The sequence below is a fragment of the Vidua macroura genome, chromosome 5 (assembly GCF_024509145.1).
Source record: "Vidua macroura isolate BioBank_ID:100142 chromosome 5, ASM2450914v1, whole genome shotgun sequence".
Taxonomy (NCBI): Eukaryota; Metazoa; Chordata; class Aves; order Passeriformes; family Viduidae; genus Vidua; species Vidua macroura.
The window spans coordinates 20,214,977-20,242,215 of record NC_071575.1 but is presented as its reverse complement, the minus strand read 5'-3'; the positions used below and the strand labels follow the sequence as shown (position 1 = coordinate 20,242,215).

At 44.1% G+C, this 27,239-nt stretch overlaps 1 protein-coding gene across 1 annotated transcript; it reads right to left on the bottom strand.

Moving 5' to 3' along the window:
• Positions 1-894: 894 nt before the first annotated feature.
• TMEM184B (transmembrane protein 184B) lies at positions 895-24,963 on the bottom strand. The gene is given in 10 exon segments (XM_053978128.1): positions 895-4,265; positions 6,234-6,428; positions 8,380-8,549; positions 8,827-8,918; positions 11,990-12,065; positions 12,588-12,678; positions 15,962-16,127; positions 18,426-18,649; positions 18,652-18,685; positions 24,919-24,963. Coding segments are annotated over 10 exon segments (1,320 nt in total). The 5' UTR covers positions 24,949-24,963; the 3' UTR covers positions 895-4,023.
• Between the last annotated feature and the right edge of the window lie 2,276 nt (positions 24,964-27,239).

Here is a 27,239-nt window from a genome sequence, read left to right as displayed (position 1 = left end):
TCTCCCTCTGGCTTTGCTGCAGGACAGGCTTAAGAATGTGCCCAAAAAAGATGGGATGGGGGATAGCTCATGGCTTTTTAGGACAAAACCAGATTTATAGTCTCTGAGAGAAAAGGGCTAAAAAAGCATGCTTAATGCTGAATACCACCCCCCAAAGTACTTGCTTTCAGGAGCAGTGCAGCTGTGCTGAATCAGCTTTTCCTGGGAAAGATAATGCTTTTCACTACAAAAATTCCTTCCAGGCTGTCCTTGGACCAGGTGCAGGGCATCTGTGCCCAAAAACTTCACTGTTGAGTGACCTTATCACCTTACCTGTAAACAGCAAGGAAAAAAGCAGTGAGCTACCCACAGATGGCAGAAGGGGAAGAAGTGTGGAAGGCACCTTATCGGGAGATGAAGCCAGACCTCCTCCATGTGTGGAAAAGCCACCCTTCCTCAGAGCTGAGCTGGAAGTGGTGAGCATGTTCCAAATTCCCAGGTGGGCCAGGTCCCCAGAAGGCTGCAGCACTCAGGATGGTTTGGAGGTTTGACATTCCCATTCCCTCTGCCACTGAAAATGGCCCCAGCCCCAAACACTGCTCATGGAAGAAAATCCCAAAGCCATTGTTTGCTGGGGCCCTCTCCCTCCCATCAGTGTTTCACAGTGAGAACCTAAGAAAGGATTCATCTCTACTCCAGGTTTTTGATGAATGGGTTTTACTCCTGCCTTGGGCCAGCAGTGGTGTCTCAGCCCAGGGTGCTGCAGTGATGCTTCTCCATCAGCTCCTACACAGACATCGGGAGCTTTCCTTCCGAGAAGAGGACAAGAGATCCTGACCCACCAAGCCTCAGTCCCTGCAAGGAGGAAAAACTCAGAGAAGTCACCCAGACAGCACCACACAGAGGCAGCTTAAGTACAATCTATATTATCTCTATATTTTTTATTTGTCATCATATTTGCTCATTTCTGCGGAGTATAATGTCACAAAGACCAAAATAGAGAGCGGCTTGTCGCTGAGCTCACATCAGTTAAACACAATAGGTACAAAACTAGGTGACTCTGTCTTATTTATCATACTTTTTTTCAGTCATTTATATACAAAGAACTACTCTATATGGAAAAATAATAAACAAATCCCATGGGTATGTTACATAGTAAACAAAAAAGGAAGGAAGGAGAGCAGAAGCAGGTGAGGGAGAGCAGCTCCAAGGGTCTACTCCTGGAACCAGCACATTTCTTGGGTCCTGGGCTACCATGAGCAGACTGACAAGACCACGGATGCCTTGGCCTTCTTGGTCTCAAGCTCTGGATCTCACATTTGTTCCTCCAACATAAAGTGGCTTCAGAGCCAGTGCTTCTTCTGGCATTTGCCAGTCATGAGGAACAGCAGGAAGCTCAGTGATGGATGATTTTGTGTGGTGCTTAAAAACACACACACACACACACACATATATATATATATATATATATATATATATATATATATATAAAATTATAAAGTAGGGCAGCTGGCTTGTTGGGTACTAGCTCACCAGGCTCCTCCAAAGGCAGCTGGTGCAAAAGAGTTATACTTGAATCCATTACACACAGGATGCTTTGAGAATATCCAGATCTTCTGCACAGTGCATATATATATATATATATATATATGCATATATATATATGTATATGTATGCAGGAAACATTTCAAAATAAGTTCTAAGACATGCTTCTCTAAGCCTAGACCATCTTCGTGCTCAATGGGGCAATCACACAGATTTCAGCCACCCAAATGCAAAGATTGGGGGCAATAACCAAGTGATACTGGGACATCATCAAGGCCTGCAAATGCAAAGAAAGCAGAGGATAGGATCATGTCCCATGCCCCACTTTCCTAAGAGAGAGTAAAATCAGTATCTCACATTAAAGGAATATTAATCAAAGCCATAGAAAACAGAAGCAAAGTCTATTCAACCTTCAGCCCTGCTTTCCAGGCAGCTTATGCATGAGGAAATTTTACACCAAGCCCACACAAAGCCTGGCAGAGTGCGTTTGCATGTCTAATTAAGCAGTCACAAACTTAGGAAAATTAATAACCAACAGCATGGCATTGCAGGATGTGTGTGAATGGGGAAATCCAGCAGCAGAGAAGCTGTGGAGATCCTCCACAGATCCTTCCAGAGAAGCTGGAGTGATCCTCCCTCCAGCTCCCTCAACAGTACTGCTGCTCTCACCTGCTTCACCATCCCCCAGAAACATCAGTACAGGAGCAAGCACTATCCTTAAGCTTTCCCCTATCTGATCCTCACAGCAGGGAGCAAACCTGCCTCTCTTCAAGCCCTTTTGCTCAGCTTGGGCAGAGGTGCTGAATAAATGTGGTGCTCTTCACTCACTGTCACTTCTGAGACACTCAGTGAACAAGCAGATGGATCAGAAAACAAATGGAGAGGTAAACTCCAAGCAGTAAACCAGACTCCAGTTGTCCTAGCAGGACAGCAAGGAGCAATCAAAAATCACACAGGTCTGCTCTCAGCAGGGGAGGCATAAAGCAGGAGAGGAACGGAGAAACTACAGCTGAACACAGCAGCTTGCTCCAATCTCTCAATTTTGCTTCCTCCTTGCAGGTAGGAGCATCTGAGCTGTAGCACTTGAGTGTGCTGCCCACTTTTCTCCTAGATAATTTTAAGCAAGCAAGAGGCATTTCCTGGTCCCTGGACAGATCTACAGAGGGACCACTTTTGTTTTGGCTCCACTAAGTACACATGGGTTCATCCAAAACCCAACAGAAGCAAGGGGAAACTTCTCCCACTTCCATGGATGCTGGTTCCACCCTTGATAGCACTGCAGGTGCAGCAGAGCCTGTGAAATGTGCAGCAGCAGTAATTGCTGCCTGAGAAAATAAAAGGGACAAATTTGACCAGCCAGGTCATGTCAGGTTTCAAGTCTGCTCCAGTCTGCCCCAGAACAGCTACAGAGATAAAAAACAAAGGACTGTGCGACATTCCTTCCTGAATATTCCAGCCTAAGGGTGAAACTTGTGTAGCTCAGGGAAAGTCAGTGATGATGAGCATGGGGAGAGCTACCTGTGAGAGACCAGGACCTGCTCTGGCAGCTACCTCTAACAGGGGCAGATGTGATGCTGGGGGACAGGAAACAAGAAGAAAAACTGGTTTTGTGTTTACGTATCTTCCCTTCCCAAAGAAGGGTGAAGGGGCCAGAGCTCTACAAACTTCCACCATCTATCATAGCCAGTCCTGAGTCTTGTTAGCAGGAGAAAGATGCTCCAGGGAGGCTTCCTGTCACAGGAACGCCAGGGAGATGGGAAGCTTGGACACCTGGTGATTAAAAAACTCCACCCTTGCAAAAAGATAATTCCATCCCCACTGAGCTTCAACAAGCTTTTATAGCTATTGGGGATGCAGGGAGCCAAGGAACACGAAGAAAGCCCTGTACTTTTCCCCTTTGCTCCTTCAAGTGACTCCAGGACTCATAACTAGGTGCTCAGGAGGGTGGGGACAGATGTTCCTTACTTAGCACTCAGGGCAATGGCTATTTAGAAAGACCAGTCTCTGGTCTGGTCGCCAGGAACGCTTATGGCTGTATCCCCATCCTATTTCCCAAGGATCACAGAGATGTTAGTACCAGGGAGCTGGGGAGAAAACTGTGCCTACATCAAGCATTCAGGAAAAGAAATAGAAAGCAGTCAGGTTGTCCTGTTAGGAAAAAAAAACAAAAACATTTTTGGCTACAACTCTAGGCTCTGGTCAGTCACACTCCACACCAAGCTGGGCAGGTGGGGGAAGCCAGAGCCCCAAACCCTGGAGCTTTGCTTGAATCAATTCAAATTGATTGCTGCCATAAGGAATGGGCTCGAGCATGGAGTCCTGGCCATTCTGCCATCTCTGCATTGCTCATTGTGTCCGTACCCACAAAAGCTAATGGGAAGTGCCCACTTCTGCAATCTTGACTCTCTAGGAAGTGATATGACTTGTTTCTGCTTTAATAAATTATTAAAAAAAAAAAAAAAGAAGGAAAATGACAGCCTGTGCTAGCAGTTTCCCCTCCTAGAATTCATCATCGGAGCTCAGCAAGAGGGTCTTCTCGTTGTCACGGGCACCGGAGCAGCTGTGGGAGCGCGAGATCACATGGCTGCCATTGCGCCAGGGAGGACCGTGCTCCAGTGTCGACTGCTGGGTGTACTGCTGGTAGGCTGGAGAGAAGTTGTGGATCGCATCTTGGACAATATCATGGGGATTCATGGTCTCCTTGAGGCTGCTGGAGATGCTCTTCATGGGAGCACAGCGACCTGTTTGGATAAGACAGGAAGGGGCAAGTAAAGAACACTGCTGCCTTCCCCACACTCCTTAATATGAAGGTAAGGAGAACAGGGGACATGCAGTCCTAGATCCCGCAAAAGGTGCGTTACAGGCTTCCTTAAGCAGCTGCTGAGGAAATGCCACACAAATAGCGTTGAGTTTTAACAGTGGTGCTCCTAAACCCAGACACTGTGAGCCAAGTGAATCCACCACAGCACCAAATGGGGGACATACTATGAGAACAGGACACACCCACAGTGACAACCTCCACTACACACTATTGGTGCTGGCCTGGGTGTGCAATGAATACCGTCAGGTAGGGAGGTGCTCCTCTAACAATTTCAGAAGACAAAAACTAAGTAAATTCTAAAAATATAGGAGAAAGGGCATTTGCCATTCCACTCACTGCAAATTAAGACTGCTAGGTAGTATCGAAGTGCCCGTGGGAAAGAGATCATACAAGTAAAAAGCAGCACAAAGTAAGGAAAGGAGGGAAACAGGCAGTACTAGAGGCAGAACTACCCCATGTGTCATGTTGACACCATGAAGAAAGCAGCAGATGGAGAATGTACCACCCAAGTGCTAAGCACAGAGGGAAGCTGTGTCCCCTTCTAGGAGCTGCCATGTCTCATGGCTTCTAGGTTCCTTTTCCAGTGTGGGCTTCTGGCTCTGCTCAGTTCTGGGGATGAGCTCCCTAGAGACCCAAAGTATGCTGATCATCTGTGGCAATTATAAAAGTGAAGGGAGGCTGGGGTGAGAGCAGCTCCTTTGAGAGCCTGCACAACTCTTCAGGAGAGAGAGTCCCACAGCTCTGACACAAATGCTCTAAAGCTATGCATTAATGCCCATACAGCTGTTTCACTACTTGTAATCCAGACAACCCTAAAGCAGCTGTGTGAGGCAGTGGAGTCACAGACTTGCAAGGAAAGGGGAACAAGGGACAGGGCAGGCTGTAGGCAGGCTGGGAATCAGGAGATAACAGCATCCCAGCTAAATACCAACTGAGACAAACACACAAAGCATGCTGTACCTACCGTATGGCCCATATGATGGAACAGCTGCATCAGGGACCAGTGGCCAAAGCAAGGGAGAGATAAAAGGAAGAGGAGAGAAAGACAGAGACAGAGAAAGAGGAAATAACAAGAACTGAACAAGGCCCACCACAGAAACATTCCCCACTGTACTGACCTGTAGTTTACCCTTTCATCACCCATAGATCTCATCTCCCCCCACTGCAACCACTGTTCTTCCAAAACCTCTGGGGCTGGCTGGGATGGTCACCCACATTGACACCGCCCCAAGGGTTGCTGTGTTCCAGCACCTCGGCACAGATCTCCCCCAGGACAAAGGAATCCCTTTATTTGGAAAACACTGCATAGACTATAGTGTTTTCCACACTAGGCACAAAACCCCCCTTTCCCAGAGATAACATCCATCTTGCTCTTCCCCAAAATAAGAATCTTCCTTATAGCAGCCCAGCCCTCACAAAGTCATTACAGGAAGATCCTCCTCCTCCTCATCCATGACAAACATATTGCCAAAGCACAGCCTCATCTTCCCAAGCCAGATTCAAAACAGAGCCTGTTTTAGGCCCTGTCCCTCCTGCCTTCAGTCTGTTACACAATCTGAAGCAATGGAGTTCCCCTTTGGGGAAACAGGAAGAAGGACAAACCCATTCTACCGAAACAATGCAACATCTTACAGCCCTCAGGTCTGCAGCAAGTTGTCGTGGGTGGCATACTGGGGAACTGAAAAGGGAACAGTGCAATTCAGGCAAGGTTTCTGCCCTGGAGAGCTGTTGCACAATAAATCTGTTCAGACACCACACAGGAGGGGATATGGTGTTTTCCAAGCTATCAGGTTGGGCATCATATCAGTGTGCTGGCTGCCTGAGGGACTAGTCTCCACCCAGTCTCACTGCCAAAGAGACAAGCCATATGCACTGGCATGCTTCCTACCTTGGGCATCAATTCTCTTGTCCACATACACCTTGTATGTGAAGGCATGGCGCAGGGCAATGGCTGCAAAGAACATCTCCACACAAATTATGAAGTCTTGATAGCCAGCAGCTACTGTGCCTTCACCCACAGACACATTAGCAGAGTGAATTTTGGGGATGGCACCACACTTTTCCAAGATGGCCAACAGCATCCCTAAACAAAGTAATAAGTTCATGTAAATATGCAGAAAACATGGTCTCACAGTAACTGCAAAGAATGGAAATAGCTGTTTGTGCTGTATGTCCTAGACACAAGCCCACTTACCACAGGAGCTACAAACAGAGTGGGCTACAAACACGCAACTATGGTCACTTGTACAACAGAGAAAGGAAGAATAAAATTAGACAAATACATTTAAGGCAAAGAATGTTCAAACACTGATCCTCTTCTATCCTCAAGTGATACATAAACTGTGGAACTAACTGCTGTAGGACTTAATCAAGCCAAAAGGATAAGAGGAGTCAGATATTTCTGTAAGCAACCCTGTGATCTCGGTGTTGTCCCAAAACAGGTTCTTTCACACAGTGTGCAAGAGGCCAATCCACACAAAGAGTCAAGGTATTCGGCTTATTTACAGATCTGCATAGAAAGGGGTGCTGGCTGGCAAATCCACAAAGCTAGCATGAATACTACCTAAGCTTTTTGCTATTTATACATTTTACCAAACAAAGCCACTAATGTTCCTTGGCTAAAAATTACCTAATTCTCTTTTGAATTAGTATTATGTCTTCTATTGGTTAATGAACCTCTCCCTGCTCACACTAATTAGTCTGTATGCTCAGTCTCTCTCTCCTTTTGAGTCAGTGGTTTCTTGGGTCAGTGGCCACGATCGCCCCCTGCCAGAATTACCTTTTACTCTGTTGGAGCTGATTCAGCACAGTTGCCGAGCTGTCTTTATTAGTTTCTTCCTTACCTTGGGGGTTCTGCCAAATGTCTTTGTGGCCTGTAAATTCTGCATTCTTCGTGTCCACTATCTGTGGTACATCCCTCTTCCCAAGCTTTGTTAACCACCCCTGAGGTCACTGAAAAATGCTGATCCCTAAACCTTAACAAGGCAGTTCTACTGTCAAGTAATTAATCTTTCTAACACTTGGACATCACTTGGAGCTTGTTTGTTAGCTCCTGTTTCACAGATTAAACCTCTTTTCTTGTTGATTAGACTTGAAAGCATACAGAGATCAAACACCAAAGAACATACTTTCTTAAGAAAATTTTGACATATTCCACATTTTGCAACATCAGCACTTGCACTAGCTAGAACAAAAACTAAAGTAACAGAATTTTTCATTTAAGCGTATTAGTGTTTTTGACACACCACTGTAAGAAAGAGGTTTCTCCCTGTCCACAGCTTAGTGGCTGAAGAATTTCAGGGAAGACAAAGTGTGTGACCAGATGCCTCAAGATGATAAACCAGACAGCTTATTAGTTTGTCTGTAAACAGGGAGGATGGGCTATACTCCAACAGCCTGAATTCCACCTAAGTTCCTACTCAATTAGTCTTTGAAGTGCAACTCAGTAAACCTAAGTAGGGCATTGAACAGGGAAATGCTTAGAGCCAATTAGTCAGAAGCACTAAGCTTAGGTGGAATTTCAACTTTCCGACTCTGCCTCTGCTTCATGTGTATGAATTCTGAGTGTCCTTCTCCCAGCAGTGTTTCTGTGGCAGAACACACTGCATCCAGCCAGCTTGCTCCTTCACATACACCACAGACATACCATTAAAATTTTATTTATAGAGCACTAAAAAAAGCACTAAAACTTCTTAGATGTGTTGTTTTAATCAATAAAATGGCAGCATGCAGATAAAATGTTGGCAGCTTGTGCTTTATGATTGTTTCAGGAATGCAGAGAACTCTTCACCCTATCAGCTGATTTTGCCAAATACATGTTCTTGTGCACACACACACAGGGATAATAAGAATTCAGGAGCATATAAACAAAAATTAAACTGAGCAAAACAGCTTTCCCAGAGAAAAGCAATGAATGACTATAAACCAAATGGAATACAGAAAGACATTTTGTCTGTTAATCAACATCTGCTCTTGTGCCTGAGCCCCTGCAGAGAGCTCTTTGTGTCTACCAAGGTAAGGGAAAAGCAGCTCACCTTGCCAGAAGGACAGAAAGATGACAGACTTCACCATGAAGAACTTGAGGACTGGGCTATAGGGACTGAGCAGCTCACGTGTGGCAAAGTAGAAAAGGAAGAGGGCATACAGTGCCAGGCTGACAGAGATGTTGTAGATGATCGTCACATAGAGGTAGCCACTGGTTACACTGAAAAGAGAAGATATATATGAATGCCTGAAACTTCAGCATGTTTTCCCCTTGTGGAAAGTTCCAAGAGTACATTTCTTTCCTGCCTCCCTGTCCCATTCCCACTCCCAAACCAAGGTAGAAGAAATATGAAACTAATAGAGGGCTACCTCTGCCTTCTTTTCTCATGCACATCAACCCATGTACTCCCACCTTTTCCCAGCACACACACGGACAATAAGCAAAGCCAGGCAGAGAAAGGACAGCCAAATCTTGCATGCTAAATAAATAAACTTACTCAAAGTCACCATCCTGGTACTTGCCAAAGGCCTGAAGGATGACTGTGCTGATCGCCATGAGGGGCTTCACCACACAGAACTGCAGGGTAGCCTACAGGAGGAAAGAGGGGAGGAATGAAAAGGTAGGTGGTACAAGAGGACAAGCTGCCAACAGCATCACAACGGTGTGTCCACTGGGACTACTCAGCAAGGCAACACAATCCAGCCCCAACAAGACGTCTGCCACTTGCTAATTGATTGTGCTTGAGGATTGTGCTTGAGGACTGCAGCACCCAAAAGGAGATGAAGGAGTTTCAGAAGATGTACATGTGCTATCTACTTGTCCAGAATGGGAAGAAAAGCCTCTCTGTAGGGTTGTTCCTAGAAGCTGTCAGCCCCATTCTTCCAGAGCTGCTTTTCACAGGCTGTGCTGCAGCACATTTATGCACTGTAACAGTATGAAAAACAAAAAATCTCACACTATGCTATGGCACAGACACAGCAAGTTTAACAGAGACATACTGGGGAAGGTAAAGCAAACCCCAGTCCATAGCTGTCACAAAGTCAGGCAAGAAAGTCCCCTGCATCAGAGGGGAACCCCGCAGTTTGAGGAGGAACTTTTGACAACGGCCACAGTATTCAGGCGTTTTGTAAACACAGCAATGTGTGTTGACACACACAAGTTAAGAGCTATTCTGTTGTCATCCACATGACCTTTACTGAATCTCCCCAAAGATTCTGTGGCACTTGGGATCAGCTCTATCTATTCTGCCTGTATAAACTACTGCTCCTATTGGGACTGAGTGTTCTCTCAAAGCCACCGCATTCCTCAACTTTCTGCAGATGTTGAACTTCAAAGTCCTAAAAAAAGGAAAGATTTATGGTACTAAAAATGTCTCCCTGAAGAGATGTGACCTGTGTCTCCCTGAAGGAGGTTGGAAGAGCCTGGGTAGGTGCTGACCCGTGTACATGTGGGGAGGGCTATGTATGGCAAGAGGGTAAAACCAAACAGTAATAATTGCTTTGGATACGATGCAATTTGTTAGTGGTCATAAGACTTCAAGGAGATTAAAAACCCCAGCACATGCCAGTTAGTGAGTCACTTTAAATATGTGAACTGGAAAAGGTCAAGTTAATTGGTAAACAACTCCATCCTCTGAGCTTCCCCTCCTTCCGATCTGGGGACATTTTAACCATTTCCCTGCAATCCAAACCACCACATACTATTTTTAGCTGCTTCCCTAGAAGATGCTATAGCATATGGGAAGCACATGGATGGTGTGTGACCCATGTGTGAGGGTCACCAGACAGAGGCCCAGCAAAGAATCTTGATCAAGACATCTTTAAGGAAACTGTTCATACTTCACACCACAGGCAGCCGCACGCCACCACACCGCTGGTGGTCTGCAGGCAACACAGGCAGACTGACTGACCCACAACAGGCCTGAGAAAAGTTGTGGGGGGATGGTGTGAAGGTAGTAAGAAAAAATTTACAACACACAGATTCCTTCAGGATGAAGGGGACCAGAAAGAGCAGAAAATGGCCAGGTGGTGATGGGAGGCAAAATAAGTGCTGGAGATACTGAGAACAGGGCTAAAAAGGGCAAGGTGTTCCTTTCAGCACATTCCTCTTCCTGATCATCACCATGGTGGATACTGCACAGGTCAGCACTGACATTTGTTCTGTTGCCCTTTAGCACCAGCCTTCCCAGGAATTTGCCGTGAAAGGTCTTCCCCAAAAATCCAGGAAGTCTAGAAGTACCAGAAAGTGAACCTTGGCATCAACAATTTCTCACCAAGACAATATTTAAGTTCAAGTCAAGAAGGATGGAAGTATTTAAGCATCTCTTTGCAATACACCTCACTCACAGCCTCCACAGTAGGAGTACAGACTTAGCAGTTAGCAAAGGGCAGGCATGAGTAAAAAAACTGCTGCCAGATACCAGCAAAAGGAAAGCAAAATATCTACCAAAGACAGAGTTACCAAATGAGCTGGGATTTGTGGAGGCCAGCAGAAAAAATACACCTTCCCCATTCCCCAAGGTGTGCTTCTAGTCCTCACTGTTTTGAACAAGCTTTCCAAACACAGACATGTGCAAGCCAGGTAGTGACTGCAAGAAGCTGTGGGACATGAAAAGCAAGAAGTCTAAGGGAAATTATTTCTCCAGCATTCATTCACTTTCATGCGCGTTACATCTGCTTACAAAATATTTAAAAGGTAAAAATTAACATTAGGAGCAATAAGAATAGGTAATGCAGTGAATCAACCAAAGGGTGTCCAGATGAAACCTATGAGAAACAGCTGAAGCAACATACTGGGCTCAGACTAGAAAAGTATGAGGCAAGAAAACAGAAAAGCTGTAAGGACAAAATATGGGGCAGGGACAAATAGAACAGATATGCAAAAACAGATATGTTCCTGCATATTGCTAAAACACAGAAGATGTGCCATGATGTTCAGGAGAAGCCAGGGCAGATATCTAGATCTGCTAACTGAAATTACAGTGATCTGAGTCCTTTCAAAGAACCAGACCTGCTTCACACTGCCTCCACAGAAACCTCCTGTGTTCATTTCAGCAAGTGAGCAAAGCCTTGAAATTCACCTGCTGTTTCATGACAGGTGAGTGACCTGCAATGAGCAGACAAGGGCTGTATAGAGGTTTAGGCCTCCCCCATTCACCCACTCTGGACATACCCAGCTCAGCACAGACAGACACACATGGTGAGCAACACTTGGTTCCTCCTACAAAGTAATGTGTCATCCTTAACCTCCACCCCTCCTCAGCTCCAAACCACAACAGCAGCACTGGGAATTCAGGAGGCTGTTACACAACTGTGGGGTGTCTGCGACACAACACAGACATCGATTTCTTAGAGCTGGGACCTCTGTCATCCAGAAATGAAGAGTTTCTTCCTAGGATAATCATCACTTCCAGAAGATAACCTGTGTCTTAAACTAAGGCCTTCCTCACGTGGGGTTGAGTAGAAAATGTTAAAATAATTTTTAACATATTTAAATCATTCTTAACAAACAAACCAACCCTGAAACACCTCCTCTTCTCAGAAGTCTGCAGGTCTCTCAAAATGCTATTAGAGACCCCCCCTCAAAGATCTCAGAAATTCAGCAGCAAAAGGCACTATTGCCACCCTCACACAATTTCTGCAGAATGTCCCAGCCCATACCTGTTTGCAGAATCTCAGGAATCCAATTGAATATGTCTTTCCCCACAGGCAGCAAGTCCCGTACATACAGCTAGACCTGAAAGAACAAACACAAGAGTTCACAAGCAAGACTTGGGCAAGTGTGCAAATCTTTATCTACCTCTCTGCAGCAAAGTTGCAGGACTGGTGCTTTCTCCAACAATGACTGCAGTTACAGCCATACCCTCTTCTAGAGACGTGTCTAAAACAACATCCTGACTATACGCTGCAATTTTTTTTTCTTGTCACTGAGCAGCATGGGGAGAAATATAGATCCTAGAGGAGACACACACAATCAACTGAAGAGAGAAAAGATTTAAAGGTGGAGAAGGGAATAAGAAAATAAACAAAGGAATAGGCAGATGTCCAGAAAAACTGTGAATCAGTCCAGCTTGCCTAAGAGGATGTGATCAGCCTGATCTGTCTCAGAGCAAGATACTGGTAAATCATCATCATCCACGCTGCCCAGCTCCAGCAGACATTTGCCACCTGACACAGTTTTTTCAGGACAGGGATAGAGAAATAGTAGATGGGCACAGAAGGAGGACAGCATCATGCTGTAAGCACAATAAATACTCACTCAATTGGTTTCCCTCTGATCTCAGACATGATGGAGCTCTCCCCTCCCAAGTACTCATAGCAGAGGCTGAGAAAGTTGTATATTACAAAGGCTGCAACGACATCAATCACAGTAAAAGGACAACCAACTTCAAAACAGGTGCAAGGACCAAGAGGACAGGCAATAGACCAAACATTAGCAGGGACTGCTTATGCAGCACCTTTCTCTTCAAAGCACTCCAGATTTTCACTGCATGTATCATCCTACCTCAGCACTCACAAGACTATCTGAATGGGAGTTTAGCCAAGGTCCCAGGCCAGTTCCATGACTCATGCCAAAAGGGTCACAGAACCATTTAAAACTGTGGTCGATCTCTGTTTTATTTGGCATCTGTAAGATGCCATTCTTTACAGGGTTCCTGTGTATTATTTCAGGACATTACACTGGTACTAAATAACCTGGAAAAGGTATCTCTGATCTATCAGCCATATGTTATCTCCTCTATTTAACCTTTTAGCTGATGAACACAGCTTGTCTCTGCCAGATAATCAGACTATAGACATAAGAGTTGGAGAAACAGAGAGCTTATAACAATCAGTGAAACTCTGTTTTCATGTCTTGTGGGGACTTTTGCAATACAGGCTCTGTGCTTCATTTTCTCAAAAAGATTAAATTTCTTGTGTGCTGAATAAACTTCTCCTTAGGCCACTTCTTTTCCACCTTCCCCAGAAACATGTTACAAATGACAAACAGACTGACCACTAACACTCTGCCACATTTCAGTTCCCCGTAACTACAGATGTATCTCCTTTTCATGGGATCCAAACTCACTTAAATGTGCGTGAAGTGAGCCTGTATACGCCCTGCCACTCTCTTGACTTCTTATAATTGCTGTTGGACCCTTGAAGTTGTGAGATTTTTTAGGGCAAGGACTGTACTTCTGCATTTGACACAGACAGCCCTGGGGCAAAATGACAGACTAGATGACCCTTCTTGCAACATTATATTCTATGGTCACCTGTATGTGAACATTCCCTGAAATGTCAACACCCAAATCTCCTTTTTGCCCCAAATAACTGGGATAGAAACAGCAGTCTCAAGGAAACTTTAAAATAAGAACAGAAACTTAATAATGTACAACACTGAGAAGCTGATCTCCCTAAGCAGCCAGTTATTAGACCTGAGGTCAATTTTTCCACATGAATGATCTTCCAAAGTTAGACAAATTCTTCTATAAGCATATAAACCATGCCCTGGCAAAGAGATACTCCACGGTCCCCAAAACACTTACAGTCTCAAAACACTGTACTTATGGCTTGTAGACACGTCTAGCTGGCAAGACTGCTATGGCACATAAAAGCCAGTGGTATACATGCTTCTATGCATGTAATTGGGATATTGTTATTCTATCTGTAATCCTTATTATTGAACGAAGTTCACACAGTAATAATTTTGCCAAAGCTTTAATTAGGACAGAAAACACGGAAAAATTATTTAAATAACTGTGGTAACCCCTTTTGCCTTCAATTTTCCTGCAACTTAATTGACAGCACCCAGAGGAAGAAAAGCTAAGCTTTTCCTATTGTCCTCCAGTGACCCCTGCCCTCTGATGTGGTCATTACAATACCAGCTGCCCATTCCCCAAGCACTAGGGAAAAGATGACATCAGAGGAAGAAAACAAAACAAAACAAAAGAGAGAAATATCTGTCCATTCATCACCAAAAGAAGTGCTAACTAGCAAAGCCCATCACACCAGCAAAGAACTCTTCTCCCATTCCTGAACCACATCCATCAGATGGTACTCATGATATCAACATAACAAAAAAAAAACCCAAACAAACCCTACTTGTATCAGTGTTTCTGACACCCTGGTTTGTACAGAAGCAGTCACATGAAAGAGCAAAACCAGAACAGGCTCCTCCTAACACACACTACAAAATACAGTCCATAAATGGCTTCAGACAACTTTCAAAATTTATTAGTAAGGTCTTCTTCCACCATTCCCTAATAGCCCACTTTGCAATGTAAAATCTTTCCAAAATATAAAGAAGGTGGATGGCAAGAGACAAAAAGGCTGTTTTGAAGCAATCCCCAGAAAAAGTGAGGAAGAGAACCTGCTTTCCAAAGGTGTCTTCACCTCCACCTGTAGTTTTCTCACACAGGCCAACATGCCGAGGTGAACTCCAGAGCACCGGCAGCCTCCTGAGAAGATGCTCAAATGCTTGCAAACTCCCAGTTCAAGAGAGGCAGAGGGACAGTGGCTGTTGCCAGGAAAGCAGCAGGCTTCCTGCTAGACCTATACACACGCACAGGGCAGGGAAAGAAAAAAACCCAGGCCCCAAACAAAGATGCTTTCTTGCATCATGTGTGCACATTTGCCATCTGCTGCTGCATCCAGAGCATTGTTGTGGACTGAAGGAAGGCCTGCTGGTCTCTTCAGCTGATTAACTTGTTCACATGGCCAGGGGCAACTGTCTACATTGCAGACCTCAGCAAAACAACTGCACCAATGATTTAGTATTTAATGAGGGTATGGTGATAAATTGTCCTCAAAAAGACACTGCTAGAGTGAAGCATCTCCTACTGAGTAGAGGCTTCTTACAGGATGAGACCAGGAGGGAAGTTACAATAGCATTTACAGGAAAGTAACCACTTCCCTCACATACAGTGCTAGTGGTATTACATCACTGCAGCAGATATCCAAAACCAAGCAGGTGCTCATCCTGAACATGGCACCTTCTCTTCTACAGGACTCCAAAGCACTTTACACTTCACCAGCCCCAGCACCTGGCCACTGTGCTACCCTGTGCAAGCACACAAGTGGCCACAGGATGGGACCAGAAGAATACACTGCTAACAAGCTGCACCAGGAACACAGGACAAAGCAAGTGTCTTGGCTGCTAAATGCTGTTAAAAGAGAGAGGAGCTAAGCAATATGTCACTTTCTAACACCCATATACCATCAGATCTTTTGGCTTCACCAAAATCTTTTACCTTCCTGAAGTAAAGGACCCCAGAAAACCATAAACTTAGTCTCTACAGAACCCTGGAGGGAAGGTTCACGCTCAGAGGCCAGTGAGGGAGAGGGTCACGTTGGACAGGGCTTTGAGCAACCTGATCTAGTGAAAGATGTCCCAGACCATGGCAAGGGTGCTAGACGATCACTAGATGATCATCTAGATCACTAGATTATCTTTAAAGTCCATCCTGAGACAAACCATCCTACCATTCTATGATTTTCAGTCACTAAGGAAGCCATGGTCATCCAGTTGGGCACACCATTCAGCAGGTGACAGCGATGCTCCCTCCAGAAATGTTGCTCTCAACCAGAAATAAAGTTCTCTCAGGGCAGAGACTTCCCACCCTCCCCATTTTCTGACTGACATCTCCTTACCTTCATAGCAGTCCCGCACTGTGCCAAAGTAAACATAGTACTGGTCATTGGTGAAGAACAGGAGACTGAGCCATGAGTCAAAGGCATAAATGGGCACAATGAAGAGGATCCGAACGATGTAGCGCTGTTCATTTGGGCAGCTGTAGCAGCGGAGATGCATGTAGATCTGAGAGACGGAGAGGGGAGACCGGGATCAGCGGTATATGGAACAGAGAGGAGAAAGTAGAACTGGAGAGTCAATTGGGCCAGGAAAAACAAACTCAGTAAATCACCTCTCGATTGCCTCCAGCAGCCTCAAGGTGATGAACATAAAAGAAAAGATAAATCACTGTTATCGTATGGCATTGATATAGCAACCCTTAGTTTGCAGACGGGGGAAAGAGAGGGAAGAGAAAATGGAGGCATTTCTAATCTAGTTTCTTATAGGGGATTGATTTATTTTTACATCACCTTGCCCACATTCTTTTTCTTCATACCTTTTTTTCCAGTCATCAGTTCTACATTCCTGCTATCCTCTTTTAAGTCCCTAAGATTCATAATACTGTTTTTCTCTGAAAAGGGAAAGTGTGCACACTTAAGCACACACTCGTTGTGAACACTCACTCTTTTGGCTGTTTTGGATGCTTTTTGAGACTTTCACCTGAAACAACCTAATAGAGCCCTTTACAGCACATCCCAAAGCTGATAAGCCACAGCCCATCTGCTCAAAAGGTGTTATTTTGCATATGGGTGACAGCACAGCCACAAAGGGTCAGCCATCAAGGGAGCACTGAGCTCATGCAGTGTGCTCAAAGGAACCACACAGTTTGTTCTGACTGCACACATGCCAATCCCTCTAAGTCAATGGCTGGGGGGAGTACAGCATCCTCACCCTTCCTGCTCCCACCACTCACAGTTCCTTAGCCATTATTAAATCCCACACCTAAGATGCTTTTTTACAGAATACCCACCTCCCCGAAAAGGTACTGACCACAAGCACACCCTGAAGATGAGCACAACCCCTGTAATGCCCTAATAACACAGGCAGAGCTTCAGCACGATTTGTGGGTACACTTTCTTGACCACAGAGACAGGAGAGGCAAGGCCTCTGTACAGCAATTCTCATTGAGCTGCTGTCCCAGCTGCTGGAATTAGTAACAGCCAGCTGATTACATATGTGCCTCACCACTGACTGATTCTGCTGCCTGAAGAGGTACAAGCATTTGTTTGAAGCTTCACCCTGCATTTTGGGGTGCTGTGAGGATTCTCCAGAGACTAAAAAAAACATACAATCTCATCTTTCCACTGTAAGGGAGAGAGGCTTGTGTCTCCCCAGCTGTCTGTTGCTTGTTCATTCCTGGTCAAAACTGACTGAAGGGCTCAAAAATACTTCTGTTTCCTTTCCCTATGAAGTGCTCAAAATACTTCTAATTCCTCTTCTTAACCCATGAGGAGCTCACAAAAAGCTTATTTCCTGAGGAGAACAGGTTGAAAATAAGCTAACAAACCTCAGAGATATTTTTGCCTTGTGACAATCCCAGTGACCCATTTCATCCAGCACACAGACAGCTGACACCAGAGTTCAGATGACTCCAAGCTTTGCCCTTGGGATGTCAAAAGAGCCCTGTGATCCATGTGCCTAGGAGAGCACAGGACCTGCTGCTGTGTAAGAGGACAACAGCGCGTTTCAATCAATAGTGTCTCTCTGGCACTGACCTCTATTGGTTTCTTCAGAGAAGGGCATTAATGCCTAACCGTGCAATGTTATAATGCAGAGGAAAATTTCTTCCTACCCCCAGCAGGTGATCAATTTGACAGGAGGATCCATGGCACTTGTAATTGTTACCCAAGCTGGTGAAACTGCAGGTGTTACTCTTATTCATCTGTGACTAATCCATTTTTTACCTTCACTAGCCCCTGTCCTCCATCAATAGGCTGTACTTTTCTACATTCTAGTCATCACTCTGGAATCTACAATCCAACAGGTAGAAAACATGGGTTGATAAATAACAGGGCTTGTGTTTCCCCACCGTATTTTTCAGTTCACATGACAACTGCATGAAAGAGAGGTACAGAACAGGATGCAGGGTTTGACTTATTCAGGCTCCCAGGACACCTGTCCCAGAGAGGGGGAAGGGGGAAAAAATTAAAATGAAACATTTCCTGCTACTCCTTTCCGCAGCAGAGTTCAGCCTGTGGAATCCTGTGGCACAGGAGATCAAAGGAGGAATGTCAAACAACAGGTGACTAGGATCTTTTAGCTAACAGCTGACACAATTTAAAAAACGGCAATATTCAGCTAAAGACCTGTGAAAGGATGACCTAAGATAACACACCTTTCTGCAAACCTTCAAGTGATGGCTAAATGTTTTACACCTGCTAGTTTTAAAAGAGTGTGCTTCCTCTCCATTCACACTATGGAAATGGTCTGTTCTTCATGTGGGGAAAAGGAAAGGATGAGAAGTACCAAGTGACAGGGTTTTACCTGATGGCAGGTGATGAGCAAAGCTGTCCATACAAAGAAACCTGAGATAGCCTGAGCAGCAGTGGTCATGAGGAATATTGGCTGCTCCACAGCCGTGGGGCTGCCATCCTCTGGCATCCAGGAGAAGTTAGGAGCCACAGCTGGAGTGGTGGCAGCTGACCCAAATCTGGGGGCTGCAGTGACATCAGTCATCATAATCATGGTGCCTTTTGGTGTGAGGTTCCGTTGGGATTGCTAAAGAGCTGCCCACAGGCCAAGACCTGTCAGGGAAGAGAACCACAAAGAAATTGAACCCAGCTGAAAGGAATCAGGAATGTAATAGAACTTTGCATCTCTCATATGCCTTCCACCAGGCTGCTCACATGTTTTGTGAACAGGACCTGGGTAAGTCTGCCACTGCCACCCCTCGTGATATAACAGATCATATGGTACTCAAGAACCTCTGACAGCCCCCCAGAGATCATGAAATCTGGCCACTGACATCATCAGCACCCTTCTGCAATAAACATATATAAGATGAATACAGCATTCACCAGAAATCACAGAATCATAGAATGGTTTGGGTTGGAAAGGACCTTAAAGACCATCTAGTTCCAAGCCCTGTGCTATAGGCCAGGGACCCCTTCCACTAGACCAGGTTGCTCAGAGCTCCAACAAACCTGACCCTGAACACTTTGAAGGATGCAGCATCCCTAAGTCCTCTGGGCAACCTGTGCCACTGTCTCACCTCTCTCACAGCAAAAAATTTCTTGCTAATATCTAATTTAACCTACTCTCAGTTTAAAGCCATTTCCCTTAGTCCTATCAGTACACATCCTTGTAAAAAGATCAGAAGGAAGTATCTAAACCATCCCTACTGGAAGATGACAGGCAACACACCTAAGTTAACATCTCTATTTTCCATAAGAGTACAGGCTATTCTGCTCTATCCTAGTGTCATGGTTAGCCTCCCAAGCAGCAACAAGCAACAAGAACATGTGCCACAGTGCCCCTGTGCAGGGAGGGAGCAGGGGGAAGAATATTCTAATTCTTCCAGCAAGCAATGCCCACTTCTCCTACAGCCATGCTGAAAACCACACTCAACCCAAAGCACCCTCATTGAAAGATCTGCAATGAAAGCTCTTCTCACTTTGATGGTGTGAACAGCATGAAAGTCATGCTTTTATCAAAATTTGTATGGCATGGTACATTTAGCCAGCCTGTTATTAATGTTACTAACTTTGCATTGTTTTCTACAAGATGTGAATTTAACCTGGTTGGCTTTTAAAAGCCAGCTGACAGATAAAAACACATACCAAGCACAAGAATATGCAAGATTTCAAAACAGCACGACCCTTGGCCATTTCCTAGCTAAAAAGCTATCTTTTTTTCAATGGAACAAATTCTTGAAGGTCTAAGATATAAAATAGCTATTATTTTCAATTTGGTCATAAGCAGGCTCTAATGTGACCTCTGGATTGTAGGAAGATAATCCACTTAAACCAAGATCACAAGCAGGCAGCCATTGGTTCTGTCCATTAGAAGAGCTGCTTCTGATGTGCCTATCAAAGGGAACAGCTTAATATTGCCTTCTTCTGATAACCTCCTAATATTTTCCAGAACAGCACTTCTATAAAAGCTCAAGTCATTGCTCTTACACAGGCCTTTATGATCAGTGGATGGAAAGGGCTTTAGAAAGGCCAATGATCCATTGCCAGAGTTTACAGCTGCACCAGGGAAGGACACATCTGTCATCTACTGACAGGTTGTTAAAGAACACAAAAGAGAATATATGTTCACAGAGGAACAGAGGAACTGCCCCAGCCCTGCTCCACCTGAAGTCACAGCACAAACTAGGCAACAGGTACCCAGTAAAAGCAGAGTGCCAGTAGCAAGTCTTTTCCACATGCACACTAAGGCACGAAAATGGCCCCTTTAGCAGAGGCTTTTCCAAAACACACTCATATCACTGGTGTGCAGCAGTCTGATGTTACCTTATGTCACACTCCACCTCCTTTCTGTTTTCTTTCATGGGGGAAAAAGAAAAGTCCTGGGAAATACCCAGATTTGCTTAAGCATATCTTATCATAGGTGGAGCTGCACAAGTGCTGTGTTTTAATTTACAAACTAATCCTAAAACTTGGCTTTTCTTTGTTCTTTCCAATATATCCCTGCTCTGAGTTACAGCTTTTCATAACTGCATGTACAGTAGGATAATTCCTGATCAGTATAGGAAATGTAACTTAAGTTTTGAGCTTCTAAGCATACACACACACACATTTCATCATCTGTACTACATCTAAAAATTTGGAGAGATAGTGGCTGGGTGGAGATGTCACAAGTTAGCAAGGCTTTTATTGCTTTCAAAAGAAAGGGATTTCTACCCAAGTAACTTCTGAAGCAACTGAATACGCACTGTGCTGAGAGTGCTTCCACAAAGCTCAAGAAGGGCACATCTACAATGAAATCAGAGCAGATGCACCTGTAGCTAACCTAGCTCTAAATAAAGTCCAGCCAGCTGCAGTCCTGCTACATCCCAGTGCACTTTGGGAGCTATGCAAGACAGGAAGCTGCTAAGCCCTTCCAAAAGTTCATGGGGGAGAGGATCTGTATAGCAGACCACAGGTGCCAGGAGAAAAAGGACCTGGACCTCCACACTCACTAATCAAACCACAGCAGCAGCAGAGACCCAAATGCAGCAGCAGTAACATAAACAGAACTGATGATCTGAGAGGGAAATCTTCTGTGTCTCTGCACTCATTTTAGAATAAGTCAAAACAGCAAAAAGTGATCAACACGCATTTTGTCATGACAGGGGTTATGTATTCATAAGCAAGGCCAGTCATAAATTGAAGTTGTGTATGTAATCTTAACACTGCCCCCTTGTGATTATATATCAACAGCCATTAATTACAGGATTGTGCATCATTCCTCACCTAATCCCCTTCAATTCACACAGTCATTGAAATTAATAACTTTTTTCACCACTGTGCTATAAAGAAAATATACAAACTCTCTTACAAAACAGGGTTTACATATCCTACCCAAACTCCAAACCATCTCACCCATGAACACTCAGGGTTGCCCCTGAGGACAGCATTTTATTTCCTTGACATTTTTATTGGTTCTGTGCATCAGTTTGCAGTTCATTCTCCTTGCTAGTGAAACACAAAGGAATGCTGTACTCCAAAATCCACAAAATTAACATAAGCTTTCCAAATTATCCCTTCTAATCTCCTCAAGTCCCATACACCACAGCTACAGTGACAGGTATAAGTAGTGCACATAAGTAGTGTTGTTATGAAATTCTACTGTATGCAAGAAGCTGAAGCTGTAAGAGCAATTCCACATATACTATAAAACTTAAGAAACAGGTATACTTATACTACATACTATACTTAAGAAACAGGTAATGGCACAGATGACTGAAGCCTTAACTAGGAAAGTGGATTTCAGCACATTCGCTACCACCAGCTCAGTCTGCTAGCTCCTCTTCTGCCTTTTTAAAAAGAGCATTGTGAGGGTGGGCTGTGGCAACTTGTCTCAACACGCCTTGCTTCTGAGATGTCTCTTCCCACTGTGCAACAGGACATAAGCCCAGAAATGCTCAGAAAAGGCAGTGCCTGGAAAAATGTCACAACAAAAATACTGCCTTGATAAGCTACCGATCCAGTACCTTGGTATCAGCAGCTTCCCTCTTACCTGACACTGTGAATGTGTTTTGACAATCATTTCTTGGACACCCACCTCCATCACAGCCTGAGCCAGTGCCACAACACACTTTCCTGCTTACTGTCATGCCTGGGTAAAAAGGTCTTTCCAACAGCCATAAAACTATTCTATATTCACCTCCATCACCTCCTGGCTGTGATCTCTTTCCTGGTGCTCCTCCCAGCTGGCTGTATTTCTCTGTTGTTTCTTGTGCATTTTAAGCTCCCGGGGACAACCATCTTTTTGTTCTCTGTCCATACAGTTCCCAGCACTGCAAGGTACCAAACCACGAGGAAAGCGCTTGACATTACCATATGTCAAATTAGGGGCATTTGGAAAGCCAAATTGCCAATGCAATACAAACCAATCTAATGCATAATAAATTTTGAAGCATTTCTTACTCTTCTGCCATATCCTGTTTTCTCTGCCCACCTGTTTTGTCATTGCTTTCAGTTCAAGGAAGAGTAAAGTTCCTTGCACACTTATTCTCCCTCTCTGGAGAGCTCTCCTAAACATATCAAAGGAAAATATTTCAACACTTCTAAATTTCACTCTTGAAGCTTTCCCCATCTCCGAGTGACTACCTTGCTCCCCCCGGAGGTAACCTGCAACATAACAGGACCACAACAGAGACCCAGGAAAAGCACCAGACTTTGGAAACTGGAAACAAGCACACAAAAGTACATCTACATAAACACACAGGACTTTTGGATGCAGGTTAGGTGTATTCCAGGATGGCCACAAGAAATTTGGATCAGAGCTAGTATCATTCTTCTGCATGGGTTACAGGAGTTTCTGGCAGTGCTGAGGTCTATGTGAGATCTATACACAACCACCTCCCAACGTGGAAGGCAGGGATCACACCCCCATCCCCTACAAGCTGTCACCTATTGCTGCCCAGATGTCATTACAAGTTATGTATGTTAGAGCAAGACAAGGCCTTGTGCTGCCAGGGCATTAGCTTAAACACCAAACTAGTACACTTACCTAACACATCTTCTGAAAACACTTTAGGAGTACTGGAGGGACTCTCAATGCAAGGAAGGGAAAAGAAAACAAAACAGAGCCTGTGCTATTTCTATCAAGATAAGTATCCTGATAAAAACCCAGAGATGCAGAACACTGTTACAAATAGTCTTGATAGAGAAGAAGCTCCAAATGGCATGGGGACCAGTTCTCTTAATGACATCACACAGAGGTAAAGTAGCAGGGATGTGTCCACATGGCCTGCATCCACAGAAAAACCAGCAAACTAATTCTCCATCAATGAAAAGTGCAGATTGCCACTCCTGTATCTTTTGGAAACAGAGATCTCCTGTCTCCAACATTAACATGGCAGCTTCTTCTGCTGAAAATAAACTCAAAACAGAAAACAGACAGGATGTGGCAAAAGTCAAAGTAGAAAACTTCATTTTTGGCTTGCATAAAGGCATGGAAAATGTTACCACTGAGGACGAGCTATCTCTACATAAAGATAAACAAACATTAATATGAAAACCCCACTTCTGATGCAACAAAAGTGGTGTAAGAGGAGGGAAGAAAGGTTCAGGCGTGGTCCTTCAGTTCCATGGAGTACATCTGAAAATTCAACCACAATCTAGTAAAGGAGGAGATATTTGCCTGCTCTGAGTAAGACCTACCCCAGGACCAACAGGAAAAGAACCCCAAACAAAAGGACTCGGAAGCTGTTCTCTCCCATCTGCAAACACAATCTGTGTTTTTAAAATAGATCATCTCATCCAAGGCTGAAAGTATTTAATTTCTAAACTGCTGAGTGAGCAAAGAATGATACACAAAGCTATCCCATGAAAGAGTCTTAACAGCTAAGCCTCTTTCTGCTGTACAAGACACAAACCAAAAAAAACCACACACAATCTGGCTGCAAGGTTCTCCTAGAGAGCTATGAGACAAGACAATGTTCTTTCTTAAAACCTACTCCACATTTACATTGCTTTAAATATCCACCATACTGAACTTTGTTAAAATTCCACAAAAGCATTTTCCATTCCCTTCAAAATCTTATTTCTTCAAGAGATTCTCCATTAAATTATCTTTATTCTGGATCCAAAAAGGCCAATACAGAAGTGCCATGTAGTAGATAAATCAGAGCCTGAACGTTCTGCATTTATTAGGACACAAGCAAGAACTCTATACTAGTGAAAGCAGCAGCTTAATGTTTTTGACAATATGCCCTAGACTTACAAGGATCACAGGAAAAAATGTTCAATATTTATTTTAGACCATTTTAATTATAACAATGCCTAGAATTGCCAGCTGGGACCAGCTCTTTCTATTGTGCTAGGTATATATGATAAATAATTAATGTAAGGTGTTTTCAACACCCAAAGGGACGGCATCACCAGCTGAAATGGCAAAAGAGAGGAAAAGAAGCAGTAGATAGGACAAAATAGCACTACACAGTGAGAGAGTCACTGGCACAGCTGAAATCAGTGGTACCAATCCAGGAAAAATCAAATGCTTTTACATTTATTATTTCTTAAATTGCTTTTGCTCTCTGGGGTGGCATCTATTTTACTTAGCTATGAGACATGAAAAGGTCCCAACAGTGCACTTTTAAGCTCTCCAGCAGCACTCCCAAAACAATCAGAGTTAAGTATGTGACCTGGCATGCAATTTTAACTAGTACAACTCATTTACATTTTACTGCTCATGCTGGGAAAAGCTTTCTTAAGTTCAAGTTGGTGAAAGTCACCCCACAAGACACACCTGACACACAGGCACACATGGGTAACTCTGAACACACATGAGCAATGCTGTGCTCAGTCACAAGACAGGCACTAACCAGACTCACAAACACACGCAGTGTTTGCATCTGCAGCTGCTGCACCCCATGTCAGCTTAACATGCTTGTCTGTCTGCACAACAAGTGCAGATCCAAATGCAGTTCTCCGCAGTGTTATTTCTTTAGAGGAGTGAGCAGTCTGAAGAGATGCCCGAGTCACAATTTCACAGCTGTCGGTACAGTCAGCGGAACAAGCGGAAAGTGTCACTGGGACAGAAGACCGGTAGGGTCAGCAAGAGTGGAGCAGGGAGCCATTAGCTCAGAAGCAGAAGGTAGAGGAGTCAGGGACCTAAGGCAGACCAAGCCACATGGCAAGGTACATACCCACTAAGCCATACTCAAGAGATGATCCAATGCCTACATACACATAAGACTGCAGTGTACACACAACAATTTAACCTTCAATGAGGTCACACCCCTATGTTCCTCATTTTAGGGAAACTAAAATCTGAGAATACCACAAAAATCTTCTGCACTCGCAGCTCACACAGCCCCCATCCATTTTGCTAGCCTATAGTCATCCTAAGAGAAGCTTCCCCTCCCCATGTGCCCATTAAAAAAACTCAGAATCAACAACAAAACCCTTTTACCCTGAGCCATGCACTCTTCTTTCCAGAGTTTTGTTCTGCTCTATTAATTTCTGTTGTCTCACTGTATTTGCACAGCCCTCCTCCCCCCATCCTCCTCCTCCTCTTTTTTTTTTTTTTTTTTTTGTGGACTGACCCACATTGTGATAGGTCAATATCTAACATCCAGTCCCTTTTTTGGAAAGAGACAGGAAAAAGAGAGAAGGGGGAGGGAGAGGAGGAGAAGGGATGTTCCCCAACCTTCTCTGCTTTGAGAACAAGATCAAGCAGACTTGGGCCATGCACTACATCCCTTTCCCATACTCCCAACAGCCCAACTCCACACAAACCAGGCAAGCTCCCAGGGGAGAAGCACAGAAAGAGTGTAAAGATATTCTGCAACTGGCAGAGGGGAAAGAGGCAAGAAGAAAAAAGGATGTGTTGTAAACAGTTGTGTCCCACATGACAGAGGATGTTTGTATTTCATTTTCCAAACTCTCAAGAACAAAGTAAAATCAGAACTTATTCCACCACCACCTGCATTCATTGTTTCCCACCACTGAGTGCCAAGACAGGGTAGACAACAGTTTTAAAGTTACCACAACGTATACAGTTTCTTTAAGAAGAATCAGAACTCAAACTCTACAGCAACATGGAAAAGTATTGAACTTGTGGCAGTCACACACAAAGGAAGTTTTTCTAATACATTAGAATATAATTTTCCACCCAGAAAATGACATATAGGATCTATCAGATCAGATCCATACTTCAATTTAGCAAGTAAATGAGCTGAAAGAACCCAGACATCTTATCACAGGTCTAGGCAACTGTGCAGTGGTGCATATGAGGGCAATGGCATATCTGACTTCCCCAGCAATCATTCTCTGATGCAGACATGTAGCAGTGATGAACACTGCAGGAGTAAAATCAGTGATTCTCAACAAAGCACACAAGGCCACACTCACTATAAAGCCATTTTGTTATTGCTGCAGTAACAACTGATTGGCTTGTTTTTGTTTGTAATTTGTTGCTTTTTTTGTTTTCTCTAAACCTCTAGACATAGGACACAAACATCCTTCCTAATTCCCCAAAATCATGAACTTCTAAATTCATTGCTCCTATCTAACATTAGCCCCTCCACACTTCTCTCCTGCCCTGCTACTTCATCAAGAAAAAAAAAATACTACAGAGGCAAAGTTCTGAAAGCCGAATTAGGACCTTTGTATTCCTGGACTCATGGGAGTCTCTTTATACCAAAAGCCATCAGCAGCAATGCATCTTCTCTATACAGAAAAAAAATCACACCAAGCATCAACTTGAGAGGATGCATGCTTAAAAAAAAAGACAAAGCTTCAACTCAATGTTTCCAGATACTCTGACATTAAATTATGCAATTGCATTAAGTTACTTGAAAGGAACTTTGTATGAATGACTTTTGGCTTAAGACTCTTATAAAATCAGTGCCATCACAAAGTCATTGGAGGGGGAAAGGAAGTCTAAGTCAGGAGAGTTTGGAGGAGGAGAGAAGCCACTCGCAGCTGACAGGACAAATAGCTGCAAATAGCTTCACCCACTACTAACCAGTCTTTCATAGCAAAATGTACAAGGAAGAGACAAGATATGATGAGCCATGAAGAGAAATTCACTCACTTCTAACCTGCCTCTTGAGGTGACTGACTTGTCTATGTTCATTTCAAGTAACCTGGACAGAAACACAGCTACATTACTGCTGCTGAGGCTGTTATCTGTGTTGGA